General features: G+C 35.1%; 1 protein-coding gene across 1 annotated transcript; it reads left to right on the plus strand.

The window, feature by feature from the left end:
• Nucleotides 1–1,902: 1,902 nt before the first annotated feature.
• LOC121380634 (3-ketoacyl-CoA thiolase A, peroxisomal-like) lies at nucleotides 1,903–16,807 on the plus strand. The gene is made up of 12 exons (XM_041509541.1): nucleotides 1,903–2,112; nucleotides 2,573–2,666; nucleotides 3,115–3,169; nucleotides 3,975–4,054; nucleotides 5,570–5,612; nucleotides 6,346–6,450; nucleotides 7,017–7,097; nucleotides 7,685–7,781; nucleotides 8,957–9,050; nucleotides 11,203–11,382; nucleotides 12,723–12,924; nucleotides 13,995–16,807. Exons 1-12 carry the CDS (start codon nucleotides 1,957–1,959, stop codon nucleotides 14,068–14,070), a joined length of 1,263 nt encoding a protein of 420 aa, XP_041365475.1. The 5' UTR covers nucleotides 1,903–1,956; the 3' UTR covers nucleotides 14,071–16,807.
• Nucleotides 16,808–22,578: the final 5,771 nt, after the last annotated feature.

The raw sequence follows: 22,578 nt of genomic DNA on the forward strand, positions 1-22,578 counted from the left end.
AATTCAAAGGAGAGAAAGGAAAGGGGGCAATGGGATAAAAAAAAAAAAAAAAAGCTTCCTAGAATGTTATACTAGGAATTTATATTTGGTATAATCGTAAGATACTGATAGGTCATAATTTACAAGCCTATCGACAGTTATAAGCGTACGAGACGAATCCTGGAGAAAATTTTCAAATTCGGGCGAAATGAGCTGGCCTGAACACTTTTCACCATGTATTTCCATCATTCTACCCACAATATGAGGTGTAATCCATGTGAAATTCGTGTGCAACCATATTTATATCTGTCTGCCAGTAAGGCGTGGCCGAGCGGGGGGGGGGGGGGGGTAATCGGGGGGCCTCCCCCGTAAAAAGTTTGAAACTCAGGACGCCTGTAGATGCATTCTGAGCCTTTTCTGAGGCATTTTTTTCTATCTTTTTTCGAGTCAATTTTAAGAGGATATTTTATAGAACAATTACAGACAGCCTCGACCTATTCCCGGATTATTCTTTTTTTTTGCATAACGCACATGTGTACTGTGCGTTATGGGCGCTACGCCTTTGCACTGTAGGCATGAATGATGATACCAGTTTTTGTAACTATTGCAATGCAATCATGTGTTCTTCAAAGTTGTCCGGAAGACAGCAAATACAGAACATGGGGATGCTTACGAATTTGTTTTAGGGTCGTGCAGTCCTGAAATCTGGGAAAAACGAATTTTCAATAAATCTGACGCTGCTATAATGTTAAATATAACGGGCTTCCTCTCTAAGAATATATGCCTCAATTACGAAATGTTTGACGTCCATTAGCAGATGATTAATAAATTAATGTGCTTCAGTGGTGTCGTTAAACAAAACAAATAACATTTCTGTTATTGAAAATGGTCTCTTGGTTGATATTTGTGCTTGCTTTTCCTGGTTCGTTTTTGTTTAATCAAATCGCATTTTGGCTACAAATGGATTCTCTTCCTTGTATTTCATTTTTTTTTTTTTAAGTCTCGGAGCTTTGATTTTCCTCGCGCCGGTGGTAATTATGGTAGTTTCTAAACATGAATTTGGGTCTTGTGGAAATTTCTGTAGGATCAATATTCTGTTCTGTGTATTTTTTTCTTGAAAACAAAATTATTATGATATCAATACGTCAATTGCAGATTCACGTCTGCAATTATTTTGATCAGATGTGATGTTAGTACTCTGACCCACTCTAGTCTAGTAGATTAGGTAAAAATTGTTTTAAAAATTTGAAAAAAGTGTGAAATTTTGAATACTGGTACAATTTGTAATAGGCCTAATGTGGGAATAACATATTATAGAATAACGCTAGAGGGCACTCGAGCTACCTAGCCTCCGTTGAAAGCAGTGGCCAAGGAACATGGGGTAGGGCTGGGGCCATGGCCGCACTTTTCCCTGTTAGAATGCTGTAAATGCTGTATTTGAACATCTTAATTCAAAATGTTTTCTGGGTGGTATGCCCTAACAGGTTAGAGCCCTTCAGGCCATCATATTTTCTTCCCCGGGCCATCGCACTGACAGTGAACCCCCACCCCTACCCCCGCGCATACACACTTTCAAATACACTCCACTGGCCTTGGATTAATATAACTTCTCGTAGGAATGATGTTTGAAGTAGGGGAAGGCACAGCCTCTAGTGCGGGGGTGGGGGGGGGGCACAATTGAGCCAGATTATCTTTATTCATATATAAAGTGCTGACATAAGCCGGCGCCTATGTTCGTGTGCGTGATTCTTAAAATGCGCGAGACTTCGCAAGTCTGCCGTAGGCCTAATTCAAATGTGCCAGTAGAGAGGCCGGGTGTAGGGAAAACATTCCTTTCCTTTTTTAATCGAATCGGAATGTCACCAAATATGACGTAATTTCCCCCGAAATCCCCTCCAGCCTCGTTTTGAGATTAGGAAAACCCCCATCGTGACAGCAGTGGTTATGAACTTCGGCCCATAGAAAAACTCGTACAAAATGGATCGTTTGCAAGTTGTATTTAAACATCTTGGTAGCAACAGTCGGAATGTGTTTCTAAATGACGTCAGAGCCAACAGTTCAAATGCTAGTGATGTTGTTATTGTTTCAGCACTACGAACTCCAGTTGGCAAATCCAAGCGAGGTTTATTTAAAGTGAGTTTGTAAACAGCTAAAACACTGTTCTAACTGTGTTTTGTTTAATGACACCACTACAGCACATTGATTAATTAATTATCGGCTATGGGATGTCAGACATTTGGTAACTCTGATATAGAATTTTAGAGAGGAAACTCGCTACATTTTTTCATTAGTAGCATAGGATCTTTTATGCACTTTCCCACAGACAGGATACTATCCCGAGGATAGCACATACCACATCCTTTGACCTCATGACTGGTATATCAGAGACTGTGGTAATGCACTGTCCTGCCTATGGGAAAGAACATATAAAAAAATTCCTTCCTCAGAAATACCAAAACGACCAAGACATTGCATTTCATCCACTAAAAGCAAATAAATTTCTTGTATTCACTGGATTTTTCAGGGCACTTCAAAACTAGGACACTCGTCCTAGATCCAAACCTCATTAATATATAATTTTGTTCTGTTTTAGGACACGTATCCTGATGATCTGCTATCTGCTGTGTTTACAGCTGTTATTCGCGATGTCGGAATTGATCCGTATGAAATTGGAGACATCTGTGTTGGTAAACAAATATTTCATTAAAATGTTCCTCAGATTTATTGACAAATAAAACCTTATTGACAAATAAAACCAAGTGAATACTTGTCAAATTTGTAATAATAAAGATCGCCTTCAGGGTTTCTGCCAGAAGGTAAAATGGGTATGGCACCATACCCAAAAGTTTTTGCAGATTTTATTTTTTTAAGTTAACCTTTTGACAAAATTAATTACTCTATCATTACTGTATGATTTTCTTAACACAAACCCAAAACTTAACCCATTTTCTTTCTGAGGGAGGCACCCCATATGATTTAAATCAAGCTTTATTTCTCAATCCTATCAGGTTTAAGACTGAAAAAAATCCTGGATAGTGCCGTGGAATTAATGTGCTTATGTATATGTATGCTTACATATGTATGACATTAAAAAAGAAAAAGAAATTTACTTACCGGTACTGTGTTTTATTTCAGGAACTGTTAATGATACAAAACCAGCCTTTACCGCTAGGACCGCTCAAGTCTATAGGTTTGATATCTTACCCTGCTACATTTTATTATATGGTTATAATAACCATTAGACTCTTTTTAGAGTTAATTCATCAAAGAACATACCCGTTTAACATGTAGCCTTAGTTTATAACATGACAGGCTTGCTTTGAATTATAAACATTTTCACATGACCAGTTTTGCCAGGTAGGTCTAAGACACAGAAAAAAGGCATCAATACTAAAAGTGCCTTTTTGTTAAACAATTTGTTTATGATTTTCATTAGATTGCCCTTTTGAGGGAGTTTGTTCATGTGAACTTTTGCACATGATCATCTCCCTAAAATATTTTCTTGGGTCTGCTGTTGTACACAGTGCAAAGTTAGTGATTGTCGCAATACAAGTTAAATCTCCTTATATGGTTGATATTAACCAGTCGTATACACAATGTCATGTAGTTATAAATGTTTCTTAAATTGACATTTTGTGCACTTGGGGTTGGATTTAGCTCAGTCGTTTGATCCATTCAAGTGAATGGGTTTTTCTCATTCCAGCTAAAGGCTGTGGTATGTGCTTTCCTATCTGTGGGAAAGTGCATATAAAAGGTCCCTTTCTGCATTAGGAAAAATGGTGTGGGTTTTCTCTGATGACTACCTATCATAATTACCAAATGTTTGACAAACTAGTCAATGATTAATTAATCAATATGATCTAGTGGTGTCGTTAAACAAAACAAACTTCTTTTTTGTATGCAAGTAACTAGTTAAAAAACCGAGAAAAAAAAAAAACTTAAATTATTTTTTTTCTTCTGTTTTTTTTAAATCAAGCTTGTATACCTTGTTTCAGTGGAATTCCAACGAGTGTTCCGGTGTACACAACAAACCGCCAGTGTTCATCTGGGTTGCAAGCCTTCATCAATGTGGCCAGTAAGTAAAATGTTATGTACAAAACATATATGAAGTTATGTTGTAGACAAGCCCATAGAAACCGGGAGTTGGGGTTGTGGGAGGGAAGGGAGGGGGAGTTGTGGAGGCAGGTGCACTATACCACAAACTACTTTTTTTTTCTCCTACTATTACAGGTATTGTTATTCAAAACACTGTCATTTATTTTTCCAGAAATAATGTTCACCCAATCACAATTTAATTGAATACTTGTTAAACCTAGGACATATCCAGGATTTTGCAGGGTGTGGGGTTCAGAAATCTGAAATACGGCATTGGTCTGGTCCACCCAATGAAAAAAAGAAGGCATTTTGTTTTTAATAGGGTGCATCTTATTTAAAAAGAGTATATTTTAGATAGCAGATCGTACCCTTCAACTCTTCCTCTGTAACTGTAGCATTCACACATTAATCTCATAATGAATATTAACAGATGTGCTTCTCCAATAAAACCACACATTTCGTTTGTAGGTAACAAGGAAATTTGTCTTTTCATTATTACTACAGTACCAGTTCCAAAGATTGGAAGTTTGTTACCCGATTCTTGCAGTAAAAATACAGAATAGTCCTATATGTGTATTTCAGATTTATTACCATCATTTAATAAGGTCCCAATGATCGATTATAATAAAAGAAATTGATCTCTTTGGCTCTACCGATGTGATGATTGATTATAAAAATCCATAATTGATTGTCATGTAATTGTTCCTCCAGTTTAGATAATGGAATTGATGTAAATATGTTTGGGTTGGTTGTTTTTCATGTTTATGTAAAGAACAAAATGTTAAATACTTATTAAAGGTTAAAATAACCATTTGTATAGATTTGATCCCGGTAAACACAAAATAGGTGTATGTTTCTTCTAAGTCAAATCCTTCTTATGTTCATATAGTTCTAACCAATTGTGTAATATCAAAAGTTGATCAGTTGGCGCCAAGCAGTTATAATCAATGATTGATAATGAAATCATTTCCCAACACTACCATAATTGTAAGGTGATACAGCAGACAATATTTCACAATCTTCGGTAACTGAAATTCGATTCACATAATTTTCACCCAGGTAACTAATTGTTCAGTTACATCAAATTATATTTGTGTAACCTAATCAGTTAACTCATGTTTGCATAGAACTTACATTTTAATGACAGTATTTGTAACTGATGCTGTAATTTTAAGCAAAATAAAATAAAAAGCAAAACATATTCTATTTCAAATCATTAATAAACAGTTTCTTTAATATATACATGGTACAGTAACATTCCGAATGTGTAATGGTTTACCATACATCTGTTTAGTGGTTTGCATGAATTTAAAATTACATAACAGACATACAGACAGAACAATATTATACAAATGTACTACGCATCAAATATTGTGCCTCTTGCAGATAGCAAAAACCAATGGATTGAGTGACATAGGACTATTTCATGTTTTAAACCATAATTGTAGGGTGATATGACATTTTATGTTATGATAGTGTGATGTTTCTCTTGCAGACAGCATATCCACTGGAGTGTGTGACATAGGACTTGCTGCCGGGTATGTAGTTTGTCATTCTACTGCCATACGAAAGGAAAGGAATGTTTATTATATGACACCTCAGCATGTTTTAATTTGCTATTTGGTGTCTAACAATAGTTGTTTTGGCTACTGACCATGAGAACAACAAATGCCCTATGTCTCCACATACAGTAGGTTACTCCTACCCCCGCCCCCCCCCCCCCCCCCCCCCCCCCCCAAAAAGGAGCAAGTGATAATTTATTTGCATTTTTCTCACAGATTGGGACTGTTTGATGTATCAGTTGTGGAGCACTACAAGAAGGCCCATCACATGCTGGGCAAGCACTCTACTACTGACCTATATTGTGCTCCACCTTCTTATGTGAAATAATCAATTATATAGCTTACCCTGTATCAATAATTGTGTTGTCCTAGGGTACTAGCCTGCTTTAATGGTTCAACTAAAGTGTTGTAAATATTGAAACAAAAGTAGTACTAGTAGTATTTCTGTTTCTATAAATATCGTACAGTGGAATTTAGATCAGATAGTATGTCAACCACATAACTGAAAAAGTCATTTTGTAGAAAGAATGGTTGTTGTTTTGGAATTAACATATTTTTGTTAAAATTTTTAATATTACATTAACTTTTATGACTCCCACAATTAATTAAAATAATAATTATATAATAAAGAATTGCAATGTGTTTTTTACACAAATGTTGTCGGTGACTTTTCTATTGCGGACTTTAAATATACTTGTCTATTTTCCAGGGTGGAATCCTTGTCGAAGTTTCCAATGGGTGCGTCTGGAGGTTTCGACCTCAATAAGAAAGTATTTGAGGTTGAAAAGGCAGCAGAGTGTTTAATTCCTATGGGGTAATTTTTCTTTGTATAAAGTAATGTCCACACAATATTTAGAGGTGTTTAATTCCTATGGGGTAATTTTTCTTTGTATAAAGTAATGTCCACACAATATTTAGAGGTGTTTAATTCCTATGGGGTAATTTTTCTTTGTATAAAGTAATGTCCACACAATATTTAGAGGTGTTTAATTCCTATGGGGTAATTTTTCTTTGTATAAAGTAATGTCCACACAATATTTAGAGGTTATTTTATTTTAAGACTGGAAGTAAATTTTATATGAGCTAATTTTTATATTAATAGCAAATTTCACACATGAAGAAGTAATTTTCTCAAACTTGTATGTGTTAAGTTTTACTTATAAAGTAAGTTTTACATGTATGTGGTGAATTTCACATATGAAATAAGTTTTATTTATGGAATACTTTTCACAGATGAATGTACAAGTATCACCTTTGTTAATGTGATAAGATATTAAGATTAGAGATAAAGATATTAAGATAGATATAAGATAAGATATAAGATAAGATAAGTACCCAGTAACTATTTTTACAGATGTAGCATGTTATTTTCTCATTTAGGATTACCTCAGAAAATGTTGCTGAACGGTTTGGCGTGACACGATTAAAACAAGATCAGTTTTCTATGGAATCACACAAAAAGTAAGACAAGTGTGTTTTTACCTTTAAGTACTAAATGACTACCCTCAGCTTCATGTGGCATTAACATTGATTAACTTGCTTGGAATAATATGTTTTGTACTTTTGAGGGCCAAATCTGGCAAGTTATTTAACTCTACCCTATTTAAAAAAATTTAAACATTAAAACCACTCTCCTGTGTCAAATTATATAACATTCATTGCAACACTCCTCCCCCTTCTTTTGGTGTTATCATGAATTAATTTTACTAACATTATTTTTCTGTTTGTATTTTTGATTTTTCGTTTTTACTACTCATAAATATTTGATTAAAAAAACATAATAATCTGAAATAGAAAAATGACACATGGTTTCCAAAATGTTATGTAACTTGTGAAAAATACCTATTCCCCATGGGTCTGATTGTCTAAACTCTATAACTTTGTGATTTCACAATGCAATGGAAAAAGACTTTCAACGACGATGTGATGTTGCTTACGGTAGTTTGTGAATTAGGCTCCTGTTCTATATTATTTCTTAAATACGTCATTTTACTGCAGATATTTGAAAGGACCCACATACAGACTTATTAACTCATGTTCTGTTACAGAGCATACACTGCACAGAAGACTGGGGCTTTTGATGCTGAAATCATTCCTGTGACAACTACAGTTATTGACGAACAAGGCGAAGAGAAAACCGTGACAGTGAGTGAACTGACTGACAGACATCTTATATACATGTAGTAAACAAATCCTCACAACTCTGTGTCAATTATTAATAGACATGTGGGCATGCATGTTGTTGAGGTGATATTGTGTGTATGGCTTCATCATGTTGTGTTACAGATCAAGTTTGACTTCCATGGTGATTTACCCATTTTTTTTACAGAGTTATGGCCCTTGAACTTAGGCAATGTGAAAATTGTTTTTCCGGACTTCTTTTTTAGAAGGCCTTGAGATATTGAACTGAACTTTTGTATATAGCTTTATCATGTACAGTTACAGATGAATTTAACTTTCATGGCAATTTACCCATTTTTGACTGAGTTATGGCCCTTGAACTTAGGATATATGAAAACAAAATTTCCAGACTTGGTTTGCAATACCTAAAAATATTGAGGTGAAATTTGTATATAGCTTTATCATGTGCTGTTACTGATCAACTTTAACTTTCAAGGTGATTTACCCACTTTTCACAGATGTTTAGCCCTTGAATTTAGGAGATACTAAAAATTGTTGGGTCAGGTAAGGGACGTGTATTGCTTTAGCAGTACTCTCAAAATGCTTATTATCTGTGATGTCCTTAACCATATTATGTTTGACACCATATAACCACAAATTAAAATGTGTTGAGTGTGTTGTTAAATAAAGTATTTCTTCCTTCTTTCCTCAGTGGTACAGCGCTCGCTCGATGCATGGTCAGTGTGAGATCGATCCCCGTCGGTGGCCCCACTGCACTATTTCTCGTTCCAGCTAGTGCACTAAGACTAGTATATCAAAGGATGTGGTATGTACTACCCTGTCTATGGGATGGTGCATATAAAAGATCCCTTCATGCTAATCGAAAAGAGTAGCCCATAAAATGGCGACAGGGGATTTCCTCTCTCAATATCTGTGTGGTCCTTAACCCTATGTCTGACGCCATATAACCATAAATAAAAATGTGTTGAGTGCATCGTTAAATAAAACATTTCTTTCTTCTTTTTCCTTCTTTCCAACCTGAGAGCCTTTAACATCAGATTGGTTTGGATGACTGTGTCATCTTTTGTTACAGGTTATCCAGGACAAAGGAATTCAACAGAGCAACACAGACTCATTATTATTTGTCAGTGCATTTTAACTTTAAATTGGCTTTGCTGACTGTCATATTTTCTTCACAGGTTACCCAAGATGAAGGCATTCGACCCAACACCACACTAGAGGGACTTGCTAAACTGAAGCCAGCTTTTAAAGAAGGTGGTTCCACAACAGCAGGTTTGTCACTTGATTTGTCTGTTTATATTCAAACACAGCACTTACCTTTGATTGACACCCAATAAACAGGGGTGGGACATAGCCCAGTGGTAAAGCGTTCGCTTGATGCACGGTCAGTCTGGGATCGATCCCCATCAGTGGGCCCATTGGGCTATTTCTCACTCCAGCAAGTGAACTACGACTGGTACATCAAAAACTGTGGTATGTGCTATCCTGTCTATGGGATAGTGCATATAAAAGATCCCTAGCTGCTAATCGAAAAGAATAGCCCATGAAGTGGCGATAGCAGGTTTCCTCCCTCAATATCTCTCTGGTCCTTAACCATATGTCTGATGCCATATAAGCATAAATAAAATCTGTTGAGTACATCGTTAAATAAAACATTTACTTCCTTCCATCGACAGTCTCGACTGTTTTTAGATATTTTTGTAGACCGAAGAGCATCATAGCAGTGCAGAAAATACTAATTTGTACTGGAGTGGGGCATCGTTAAACATTTACTCCACTAATTGTCTCATTTGCAGGTAACTCATGTTTTTAAAATATGTTTTAGATCCACGTGTATCAAAGCAGGGCAGAAAATAAGTATTTGTTTTAAGGTAAGGTTTTCATTAAACATTTGCTCCACTAATTGTCTCATTATTTACAGGTAACTTGTGTTTTTAAATATTTTTGTGGGTCCATGTGTGTCATAGCAGTGTAGTAACTACAGATTTGTTCTGGGGTTTTGTAGATCCACACCATATAACCGTAAAAAAAATGTGCTGAGTGCGTCATTAAATAAAGCATTTCCATTTGTAGATCCACAAGTCATAGCAGTGCAGTATTTGTCCTGGGGTGGGGTGTCGCTAAACCTTTACTCCACTAATTATCTCATTATCTGCAGGTAACTTGTGTATTTAAATGTTTTTATAGATTCACATAGCAGTGCAGTATTTGTCATGGTGTGGGCATAATTAACCATTTACTCCGCTAATTATCTCATTATCTGCAGGTAACTTGTGTATTTAAATGTTTTTATAGATTCACATAGCAGTGCAGTATTTGTCATGGTGTGGGCATAATTAACCATTTACTCCGCTAATTATCTCATTATCTGCAGGTAACTTGTGTATTTAAATGTTTTTATAGATTCACATAGCAGTGCAGTATTTGTCATGGTGTGGGCATAATTAACCATTTACTCCGCTAATTATCTCATTATCTGCAGGTAACTTGTGTATTTAAATGTTTTTATAGATTCACATAGCAGTGCAGTATTTGTCATGGTGTGGGCATAATTAACCATTTACTCCGCTAATTATCTCATTATCTGCAGGTAACTTGTGTATTTAAATGTTTTTATAGATTCACATAGCAGTGCAGTATTTGTCATGGTGTGGGCATAATTAACCATTTACTCCACTAATTATCTCATTATCTGCAGGTAACTCAGGTTTTCAAATAGCAGTGCTGTGTTTGTCATGTTGGTGGGTGTTGTTAAACCTATACTCCATTAACAGTCTGACTATCTGCAGGTAACTTGTGTTTTTAAATAGCAGTGCAGTATGTGTCATGTTGGTGGGTGTTGTTAAACCTATACTCCACTAACAGTCTCACTATCTGCAGATAACTCATGTTTTTAAATAGCAGTGCAGTATGTGTCATGTTGGTGGGTGTTGTTAAACCTATACTCCACTAACAGTCTCACTACCTGCCGATAACTCATGTTTTTAAATAGCAGTGCATTATGTGTCATGTTGGTGGGTGTTGTTAAACCTATTCTCCACTAACAGTCTCACTACCTGCCGATAACTCATGTTTTTAAATAGCAGTGCATTATGTGTCATGTTGGTGGGTGTTGTTAAACCTATACTCCACTAACAGTCTCACTATCTGCAGGTAACTCATGTTTTTAAATAGCAGTGCAGTATGTATCATGTTGGTGGGTGTTGTTAAACCTATACTCCACTAACAGTCTCACTACCTGCAGGTAACTTGTGTTTTTAAATAGCAGTGCAGTATGTATCATGTTGGTGGGTGTTGTTAAACCTATACTCCACTAACAGTCACTATCTGCAGGTAACTTGTGTTTTTAAATAGCAGTGCAGTATGTATCATGTTGGTGGGTGTTGTTAAACCTATACTCCACTAACAGTCTCACTATCTGCAGGTAACTCGAGTCAGATCAGCGACGGGGCGGCCGCGTGTCTCGTGTGTCGTCGGTCTGAGGCCGAGAGACGGCGCTGGCCGATACTTGGAGTTCTCCGCTCCTTCGCGGTCGTCGGTTGTCCGCCTGACATCATGGGCATCGGCCCCGCCATCGCCATTCCTAGAGCACTCGAGAAAGCAGGTAACTTCTGTGATGTTAATAATCACTGATCAGTGTTAATCACACTGTAAAGGTTAACTTTATAATAAAATAGTTAATTATGAGAAATATGCTTTAAATCTATTTTACCATATTATTCACATAGTTCACAATATTCAGGGAAATATAACCAGTATGACACATGTGTCATAATGATTTCACATGCATAACAAATGACGCAATTTTGGGAAACGACATCATAACTTAATGTGCCTTCCCCAGTCGTAGATCTATGTTAACGCTCACCAAAATGACATCATTTGGGAAAATTACAACATTTCGTTGTCTCTTTCTAGTTACATTTGAAATGTTTTGACATGGTCCTAGCTTGTTATTCATAAAAATTATATTTTGGATAATGTGGATAATAAAGAAATTATTACACTCGCGTGTGAATCATACTGATTTTACAAAACTTGTGTCAGGATTCATATATTAACCTTGCTTTCACTCGGGTAATACAATAATTCTTACACTCGTTTCGTAAAATCAGTACGACACACCAGCTCATATAATAATCTCTATGCATACTTTGTATTTTCAATAATGAGTAAAAGGTGTTATGCCTACTTTTGTTTTCAAGTAAGTGCTACAAAGTTGACCGTTAACATGAGATCTGTAGACAGCAAGTATCTTCTAGTGGTATTGTTGGTAAATACTGATATTAATAACGGTCAAAGTGTGCAGAGTGTAGGTTTCGGGTTTCAAAACCTATTACCTGCTTAAAGCAAATTTTCTTTTTTTAAATATATTGTTTGGTTGATCATGACCTGACCCCCAACCCCCTGAAACATCTTTAGCCATAGTCTAAGACCCCCCTGCACAATTTTCATGCCTGAATAATATGTCAAAAATGAATAAAGTCTGGAGAAAACAGGTATATTGTTGTAGTAATAGTGCCATTGATTAAGCTCCAGGTTACACAGAATGTTATACCATTGAGTATTCAACCCAGTTTCAACTTAGCATAACAACAAAGCATTCAGTCAGATTTGTGTTATTCAGTTTAGGTGATCTTAATTTTTGAAAATTATTTCTCCAATTTTTATTATGCTTTAATCACCCCATGAATACTAAATTAATTCATTTTAATCATATGATTGATTTCAGGGTTACACATAATACATGTAGGCTCCTGTATCCAAAAACTAATTTCTTTAAAAAAACACCAATAACTAATTTCTTAAAAAAAAAAAAAAAAAAAAAAAATATAAATTTAAATTCTATATTTTATCACATTTAACATTAAATGACATACTGTACATATACATATATATGAAATATACCAGTAATAAAATATCAACTTTTTAAATTTGTTTTAGGACTGACTATAAATGATATTGACATTTATGAAATTAACGAGGCGTTTGCCAGTCAGGCAGTTTACTGTGTTGAGAAACTGGGCATACCGTTTGAGAAGGTCAACCCCAAGGGGGGAGCTGTTGCACTCGGACATCCCTTGGGGTGCACCGGGGCCAGGCAGATTGCTACTCTCCTACATGAACTGAAGCGCAGAGGCAAAAGGTAAAACAACTTTTATTTTGTATGCCCATTGGGCTATTTCTCACTCCAGCCAGTGCACCACGACTGGTATATCAAAGGCTGTGATATGTGTTATCCTGTCTGTGGGATGGTGCATATAAAAAATTCCTTGCTGCTAATCAAAAAGAGTAGCCCATGAAGTGGCGACAGCGGGTTTCCTCTCTCAACATCTGTGTGGTCCTTAACCATATAACCATAAATATAATGTGTTGAGTGCATCGTTAAATTAAACATTTCCTTCCTTCCTTCGTTTATTTTATATTATCGGCAAAGGTTTTATATGAATGTTAAAGTTTTGGGGTTTTTTACACATAGATTTATTAATCATCAGCTATTGTATGTAATTATAATACATAGTCTTCGGAGGAAACCTGTAACAATTTTCCATTGGCAGCAAGGGATCTTTTATATGCACTTTCCCACAAACAGGACAGCACATACCAGTTTTTGATATTCCAGTTGTGGGATATTTTATATGAATTGACACACAAACAAGCAAGCACATAAATGTATAAATTATTAAATACTGATTGGGGTAATTAGAAAAAGAATAGTCAAAAATGTTTGGCATCGAAATTAGATGCTTCATTCCTTGAGCATTCAAACTATTAAGATATACTTTTATAACAATATATTCAAAACCTAATATGCAGCTTTATGTATTAAGCAAATTTAGCACATTTTGAGTTTGAATTGATTACAATTAATACAGTGAATAACTAGTTAATGACGTCGGATATAGATCTGCTTTATCCTCATTTGGCCTGAACAGGATAAAGCAGATATCAGATGTCATTAACTAGTTATTATCTTTATCTTGTAGACCATAAATATTAACGAGAAAACCTATTATTTCCGTTATTTCAGCCACATTTTACGACGACCTAGAGGTCAGACGAGTGATTTTGTAATGTAGCTATGCGTGTGATGTCACATGAGTGACGTCAAAAGTCATATCCTGCTTATTCTCTATTTAGTTTCAACTTTTTGTGTAGTAAAAAGAATTTTGGATATCTATAGTTATTATGAATATTTATATATTATTCTTCTAGGAGCTATGGTGTCGTGTCAATGTGTATAGGAACAGGGATGGGAGCAGCAGCAGTATTCGAACATCCTGGCCGTTGAGACTGAAGTAGATGATGTGTCGACAGAGTATCTCTTGAAATCAGACAAAATGAAGTAGACCGGCAGTGTGTCACCTGACACAGACAGATAATTAACAAATCATCTGAATGAATACACAGTGATTGTTATGACTAATAATGCAAGAGAAACAACGTGATTTAAAGGAGCTGTATCGGTTAAAAGATTATACCTGTCTATACAAAATTAAAACCAAATAGTTTAATTTACAAGCAGAAAAACTAAAAATTTAAACATTTATCGCTGATGATCCGCAGATTAATGGTGTACATTTTCCAACCATTAGGCACAAATCTTTCACAGCAATAAATTGGTTGCTGTTTTCATGGTTATGTGATATAGATTTTGTACCAAGAACTCTTTGAGGAAATCACTGAATGACAGCACATTACAATAATTTCAATATTCTCGAGTTAATTATGCAAATACATGCATCATGTGTGACATAAATTTGTAGTTGTTTGCTACAGGTAAATGTAAACACAGTGATCTATGGCACTTGCAGCTAGGATAATGCACCTTTCAATGAGATTTATTTCATTAGTAAACTAGACTGGCAAACAGCTTATAGGCTGGGGCTAGCATAAATGTGTAGTTTTGTAACAGGGTTTTAATGAAGTAATAATTACGCGTGTTGATAACCTAGCTGGCATTTCCGACTTGTATACAGTCATTACAAATACAGAATTTACTTCGGACTAAAGAAAATTCCTAAAATTTAAGGCACATGTGGAGGAAGTGGTTTAGACTGTAGCAAATGAAGTTTCATGGGGAATTGGGTCAAGCTTCCTCGAGAAAATAAATATATTTTTTAATCTGCCTAAAAGGAAAAACAAAATGGATGTCAAACTACAGATGTCCAGTGGGATGCAGACATATTGATACAATAAAATCCAAACAGATGATTTTCACTTCATATATATATAAATATATGTTATAGTGTGTGTACATTTTAATTTTGTTATATATTTTTTTATTACTATAACATCATCTTGTGATACTTGTTGTGGCTTTTGTTTTCTCTCTCAGTTTAGAGTTTAGCTACAGAAATCAAATGGAAAACTTATAAATTTGTTAAAAAAAACATGTCCAAAGTGGAGATTGGTCTTTAATTTTAAACTTAGGGAATGGGAAATTCCCCTCATGCAATGCCTACAGATATCAAGCTCTAATTTTGTGTATAGCTTTATCATGTACTATTACAGATAAAGTTTGACTTTCAGTGTGATTTGTTTGGCTCTGTACGGGACATGTACTTGTCTTGGCTTTGCAGTACTCTCATAATGCTGTACATTTCTTAGTACTGTCAAATACTTTATTTTTACAGGATCAAATCTTCGCGATTAAATGAAAATGAGTCAGTTTGCGAGAATTTATTTTCGCGAATCCCGAATCCCATTCCCCAATAAAAAACTTGAAGTACCAGTTCTGATGTCAATAATTTTGACATTTATTTTGTTTACAAAATACTGTAAGCTTTTGCAAGGTGTTTAGGCTACCCTGTGCGATTTTTCGTAATCTTCAAATTTGTTATAAAAAAACAAACCTGAAAACAAAACAAAATTTGAAGGCGCGATGCATATAAAAGACCCTTAACTGTAAATAAAATATGTGTGAGTATTGTTAAAAATAAAACATTTCTTTCTTTGTTAACCCATTAATAAAGAAAGGATTAAATTAATAACAAAACAAGTAATTTACTGGCATTTCAGATTTATTTTACAAGAATTAACAAGTAAAAAAATCCAATAATGAAGAAATATAGTTTCTTTCCAAGACACTTGGAAACATATCTTTAAAATGTATTACACAGGAAACAGTTTTATTTTGAAACAGTTCTATATTCCTACTCAACACAGATACTTCATCATCTGAGCTGATGAAAAACAAGTGTAGACAACAATCAAATAGAAAATATAGAACAATTAACAGTTGAACTTTGACCTGCTGAACAAGCACATCAATGTCAAATAATACTGATCCTCTGTACCCGGGGTTTACAATGAACAAACAACTCGTAATTTGGCAGACTTCATTTAAACACACACCAGCCAAATTTGTTAGCAACAAAATGAACGTTCATTAAACAAGATATATCTTTAAAAGTTTTCAGATAATTTTATTATAAAAATATATTCTGAATTCCACTGAAAAAGCACCAGTTAGATTTGGGTTTTTTTGTTGTTGTTTTTTTGGGGGGGGGGGGGGGGGGGGGGGGGTATGCAAAGAAATAATAATAAATACATTTAACTATTTTGATTAACTGGATGTATTCAGGTAGGCAGTAAATAACCTGCACATTTATAGACCAGGGTTTCGGTTGTGTGTTTTATAGCAAACTCTCACACATGTGATACCAATAACAACTGAAAATTGTGTTGGGTGCATTTTCAATGAAATTCAGTATAGTATGTTCACATTAGTTTTCACTTAGAGAATGACAGCGTCAACTTTATTTACTTATAAATGGAATTGAGCCCCATTTTACTAAGCGATTTTAGTGTTAAGATCACCTAAAGTGCATACGGTAGCTATACACTTATGGTGATCTTAGTGTTAAGATTGCTTCATAAAACAAGGCCCAAATACCCATTTAATAATAAAATAATATGTAAAAATCTAAAAAGTCTTTACATTTAAATAAACAATTTTTTCAATATTTCAGATCAATCCATTTACTTTGTGAAAATTACTGTAGTGACCCCCCCCCTCCCCCCCCCAAGTTGAAAATAAAGAAAAACGTCACTGTGAACCGTGTTAAAATGTGAAAGATCACATCTTGGTCTACTCTGTGACTATACATACTTGTAGTTAGAATACAGGAACTATTTATTGACGGGTAACAACCAGAACTGGTTATGTCCACTCATTAAAAACCAGAAGACATAGTCCACCATTTCACCCCTTTAAGTATTAACAGGAGAAATGGAATTTTACACAATGTAATAAATATTATTTTCTGTTAAGAATTTTTGGATTTAAAAAAAAAAAGTTAAAACTTTATTCTAAAATTCATGATTTTAAACATACCCAGTTGTGGTTATGAGTCCTTGATTATTATGCAGCAACACCCCCACCCCACCCCACCCCCCAATATTCAGCAGCAAATACAACGTGAACTATTGACACTGAAAAGTCTAGAAGAACATATCCATGATAATCATCCAGGATGAAACTGAGCTGCTGATTTATGCCAACAGTCTGATTATTTAGTGACACGAAGGGTCATCTGGTTATATTATGTTGATTTCACTTTGACAAAACAACAGATACACACAAAATTGAAATTTATAAGATCAGCCACATTTCATATTGATTTTCAACAACCTATTTCTAGTTTTTAAAGACGTAACCAACAAAACCTCTGATCAAATGCAGATCCCTGCATAAATGAATGATTTATTAAGGACACCTCAGCACTAGTAAGAAATCTCCTGTTTGGTTATAGGTGTCACAATGATGCCAAATATGTTAAGATGCTGACAGATGTGATTACACCAACTATGTTTTAAGTTTCACATGAAAGACCATTTGAACATGAATGACATGGGCTCATGTCGGATCCATTAACAGATCTCCAATGTAGTGACCTGTAAGATCTAATTTCAGACTTTTCAACACTAGTAAGACTTTAGCAAATAACATCCTATATGATACACATCGACTGTATCCTCACTGGTACAAATTTATAACTTTACTTGTATGTATTGTGTAACACAACAGGCTTGATTTAGCACAGGAACTTGTAACAACTAGTTCAACCCGCCACACACGCCCACACCTTCACCATCAATCTGAATACTTGTATCACACAGGTTGTTTTGCCTTTGTCAAAAGTGTGCAATAAATCTAAATAACTGCATGCTTTTAAAAGTTTATTTTGTTTAACGACACCACTAGAGCACATTGATTTATTAATCATCGGCTATTGGATTGGTAAATTGGCATTTGGTAATTTTGACATATAGTCTTAGAGGAAACCTGCTACATTTTTCCATTAGCAGCAAGGGATCTTATATGCACCATCCCACACACAGGATAGCACATACCACAGCCTTTGATATACCAGTCGTGGTGCACTGGCTGGAATGTGAAATAGCCCAATGGGCCACCCGAAGGGGATCGATCCCAAACTGAGCGCGCATCAAGCGAGCGCTTTACCACTGGGCTACATCTCGCCCACGCATACTGTTAAAACCCCACCTCTTACTGAGCTGAACTTCCTTATCACGGCATGCAATGTCACATGTAATATTGTCAGATTGATGGCAAAAACGGAGCAGGGACATTGTAAACTAGTTGCTTTCAAGTCCTGGCACCATTTGGCAACGGTACTTATATTAAAACAATCTTTAAACTCACAGTCAAAACATTCAAAATTATTTTTAAATAAACCGACCAATCTAATTAAAATTAGCTCACCTATTACATGTGGATCTAACACCTGCCAGTTGGAGCTCATGTCCACCAATCAAAACCTTACTTGCAGAATCCTGCCAGTGATTTAAAACTAACAACACTGCGTAGTCCCCAATATCCAGGTAACATTTCGTCTGTAAATAATAATTTAAATATTGACCAATCACACTTCGCCTTTTATAACGTTATTTGGGAACATACAAATTCTAAAAATATTGGGCGAGTCTATTTTAGTGGCCACAGTACAGCGAACCATACCAATACGTACGAGGTGGGTTATCAGTCTTCAATTTTATATTAAAAATTATTTATTTATTTATAAAAACCCCCAACTAAATCAGTCTTCAGTTTCACATTACAAATTATTTATTTTATAAAATAAAACATGTTTTAAGGCATTCGTAATTCACACGAAACATGTCGTATACCCTCAGGATAATTCGGAATGTTTTCAAATTATTTTTTAAATCACTGGCAGGATTCTGCAAGTAAGGTTTTGATTGGTGGACATGAGCTACAACTGGCTGGTGTTAGATCCACATGTAATAGTGGAGCTAATTTTAATTAGATTGATAAACCGACACGTCTTAGATAACGGACACAACAAGCCAAACCAACCAAACACTCCCTAACAAAACCCAGCCATGCTGACATCTATTATTTACACAATTGGAATAGTCGTCCAACAACAAACATTAAACTCGGTATATATTAAAACACAAGACAAAATATACATGCATGAATAGCAAACACAACTGATTCCTGTCTGTGGTTGTACCAAGTTTATAAAAATTTACTTAAGACTGATAAACCCATCAATGAACAAAATACATGTTGGGGAAGTCCATGTGGATATCAAATATATATCAATTAAAAGAAATAGGGGATAACACAATTAGTAAGAGTAAACAGTGACTACAACCAAAACCTTCAATCCATAGTGTCAGAAGATGACCGTGTTATGACAGTTAGTTCAACACGAGAGCTGGGCGGTATTGAAATTTGATGATCGATATCGGTATCAGTATTTTTGGGGTGATTTACATCGGTATCGGTATGGTATTCAGTATTAATGCAATACCAATAAAGAGCTGTATTTTTGGTATACTTGGCTTTAAATGCATGTCCGAGTTAAGGCTCACTCGCAAATTTCATCTAAATAAAATTAAATTCCATACACACGGCTCTCGTTTGATTTATACCCAAACCATTTTTTTGTGTTCATCAGACATATTGTTAGTGCTTTACTAAATGGCTGGAAACATTTTTGACATGATACCGAACAGTATATATGGTATACCGCCCATCTCTATTTGACACTACTGACATTACAACTTTGTATGAAACACAGACATTACTATGCTAATACTATACTGGTTGGTCTACAATTCCATGTGTTCCCTCAATTCTTTCCATCAATACATAATGAACATCCAATATGGAAAACCATAAATGTAAAACATTATTGCAATATCCTGCTAAAGGATGGCATCCATCAAAAATAATATCCTTCTCAAACACCCGTAAACTGCATTGTTTTTGTTCAAGTAACCAACACACACTATATCCTGCTCAATTAACCATGATAAACTCAACATTGCCTGTAACATGCATATCCTGCTCAATCAATGACATCCCTCAATGACAACTGACAATTGGTATCCTGCTCAACTCGATTAGTATCCTGCCTAAGTATTCTCCTCCGCAGATTGCCATCACAATCAATATCCTGCCTGGTCGATGGTGCTAGAACTAGCACACTGCACCACCAATAGCACTCATCCTAAGTTGTATCCTGTTAATGCTAACTAACTTTTCACCAGTCATCAACATGCAAAATACAGAAATATGCCAGAAGGCAAAAGAAAAAGACAAAAAAAAAAAAAAAAAAGACACCAAGAAAGACATTGACTTCATTCTATTTATATATTTATACTGACCTACTTTTGTCAGTTCTATGTTGTGAATGTTTTCTCTCCATCCCAATGTAAACAGGAGTATTAATTTTTTCATATTGCCAGTAAACATGAACTGTACAAAATTATATCATTTTATATATACAAAAAGCTTCAGTGTTTTTCAAAAGTGAACAAAAAAATCTGCTGCCTTTTCAATTTTGTTTTTATGTTGTGGTATATTTACCCCAACAGGTTTCTTATTAATAAATGGAAACATTTTAATATGTAAATATAAAAGTGAAAATGCATGTCGTCGACCGAGAATTAACTACGTCTGTCTGCTGTATCAAATATACTGCAGATAGACCTAGTTAATTCTAAGTTGATGATGTGTCGAAAACTCTGAAGATGAGATGAAACAAGCGACATACAATGCTTGGTCTATTATATTATAATTTAGTTTGAGACTTCCATCCATATTCCAGCATCATCTTAGGAAAACATTCACACAAAAACACACACAACTCGCATTTCGATGTAACCAGTCCAGACATAAATTAATTTGAGGTCTGTAAATGTCTTGACTAACACGGTCAAGGCCCTTGCAAGGCTAGCTCTGGCATTCAACAAATTTGCAAATTGTGAATTTTAAAAGCAACTGGCGAATTTGATTTTAATTTGGCAAAAAAAGTACATGTAATAATTGACATTTTGTTACAGAATATATCAGCATTTCTACTATTTCTGAAGTTTAATAGATAATTTTCTTCTCACCCAGAGCTAGCTAAAACTTTTAAATGTCAAGATTCATGTTTAAACATCTTGAGACCAACATCATGGCAATGCAAGTACATACACATGACTTCATTAATGATTAGAATCTAGACTCAAGTTTTACAAGTACAAGATCTGGACACATCGTTCACAGTGGACATCTCACAACAGAATCATAATTTAATGGTCGGTTTGAGTCTAACCAGCACCATCAGGAGTACACAGGTTGTCCTGGCAGGTTGGCAGTCATTGAGAAGATAAGTCTGTACAATGTCCATACACCTCTCTATTCATCAGCAGATTTTATATTTAATGACTGGGACTATCAAAGTTTATTTAATGTCATACATGTTGATAACATACTGAACACCAAAACATACGTGAATATAATTTTTAGCTATAACATTAAAGTTTTTAAAAGGTAGGTTTTTTTTACAAGGAATTAACACATATTGAGCTTCACGAGAATTACAGGTTATCTATCGTTCATCATTTCACCTAATCAAGCATTCCTCGTCGGTGGACCCATTGGGCTACTTCTCGTTCCAGCCAGTGCTCCACAACTGGTGTAACAAAGGCTGTGGTATGTACTATCCTGTCTGGGATGGTGCATATAAAAGATACCTTGCTGCTAATTGAAAAGAGTAGCCCATGAAGTGGTGACAGCGGGTTTCCTCTCACAATATCTGTGTGGTCCATAACCATATGCCCAACAACATATAACCCTAAATAAAATGTGTTGAGTGTGTCGTTAAATAAAATATTTCCTTCCTTCCTTCTTCTAATCAAGCATTGTTATCAAGTAAACCTAGTCTTAATTACAAACTAATCCTAACTCTGATCTCGATTTTGTTTCCGATGTTCAGTATATTTTGCAGACATTTTTCACCCGTTTATAACAATACATCAATAGTGTTATCAAGTAAACCTAGTCCTAATTACAAACTAATCCTAACTCTGATCTCGATTTTGTTTCCGATGTTCAGTATATTTTGCAGACATTTCTCACCCGTTTATAACAATACATCAATAGTGTAATCAAGTAAACCTAGTCTTAATTACAAACTAATCCTAACTCTGATCTCGATTTTGTTTCCGGTGTTCAGTATATTTTGCAGACATTTCTCACCCGTTTATAACAATACATCAATAGTGTTATCAAGTAAACCTAGTCCTAATTACAAACTAATCCTAACTCTGATCTCGATTTTGTTTCCGGTGTTCAGTATATTTTGCAGACATTTCTCACCCGTTTATAACAATACATCAATAGTGTTATCAAGTAAACCTAGTCTTAATTACAAACTAATCCTAACTCTGATCTCGATTTTGTTTCCGGTGTTCAGTATATTTTGCAGACATTTCTCACCCGTTTATAACAATACATCAATAGTGTTAT

Source organism: Gigantopelta aegis, chromosome 9, assembly GCF_016097555.1.
Source record: "Gigantopelta aegis isolate Gae_Host chromosome 9, Gae_host_genome, whole genome shotgun sequence".
Taxonomy (NCBI): domain Eukaryota; kingdom Metazoa; phylum Mollusca; class Gastropoda; order Neomphalida; family Peltospiridae; genus Gigantopelta; species Gigantopelta aegis.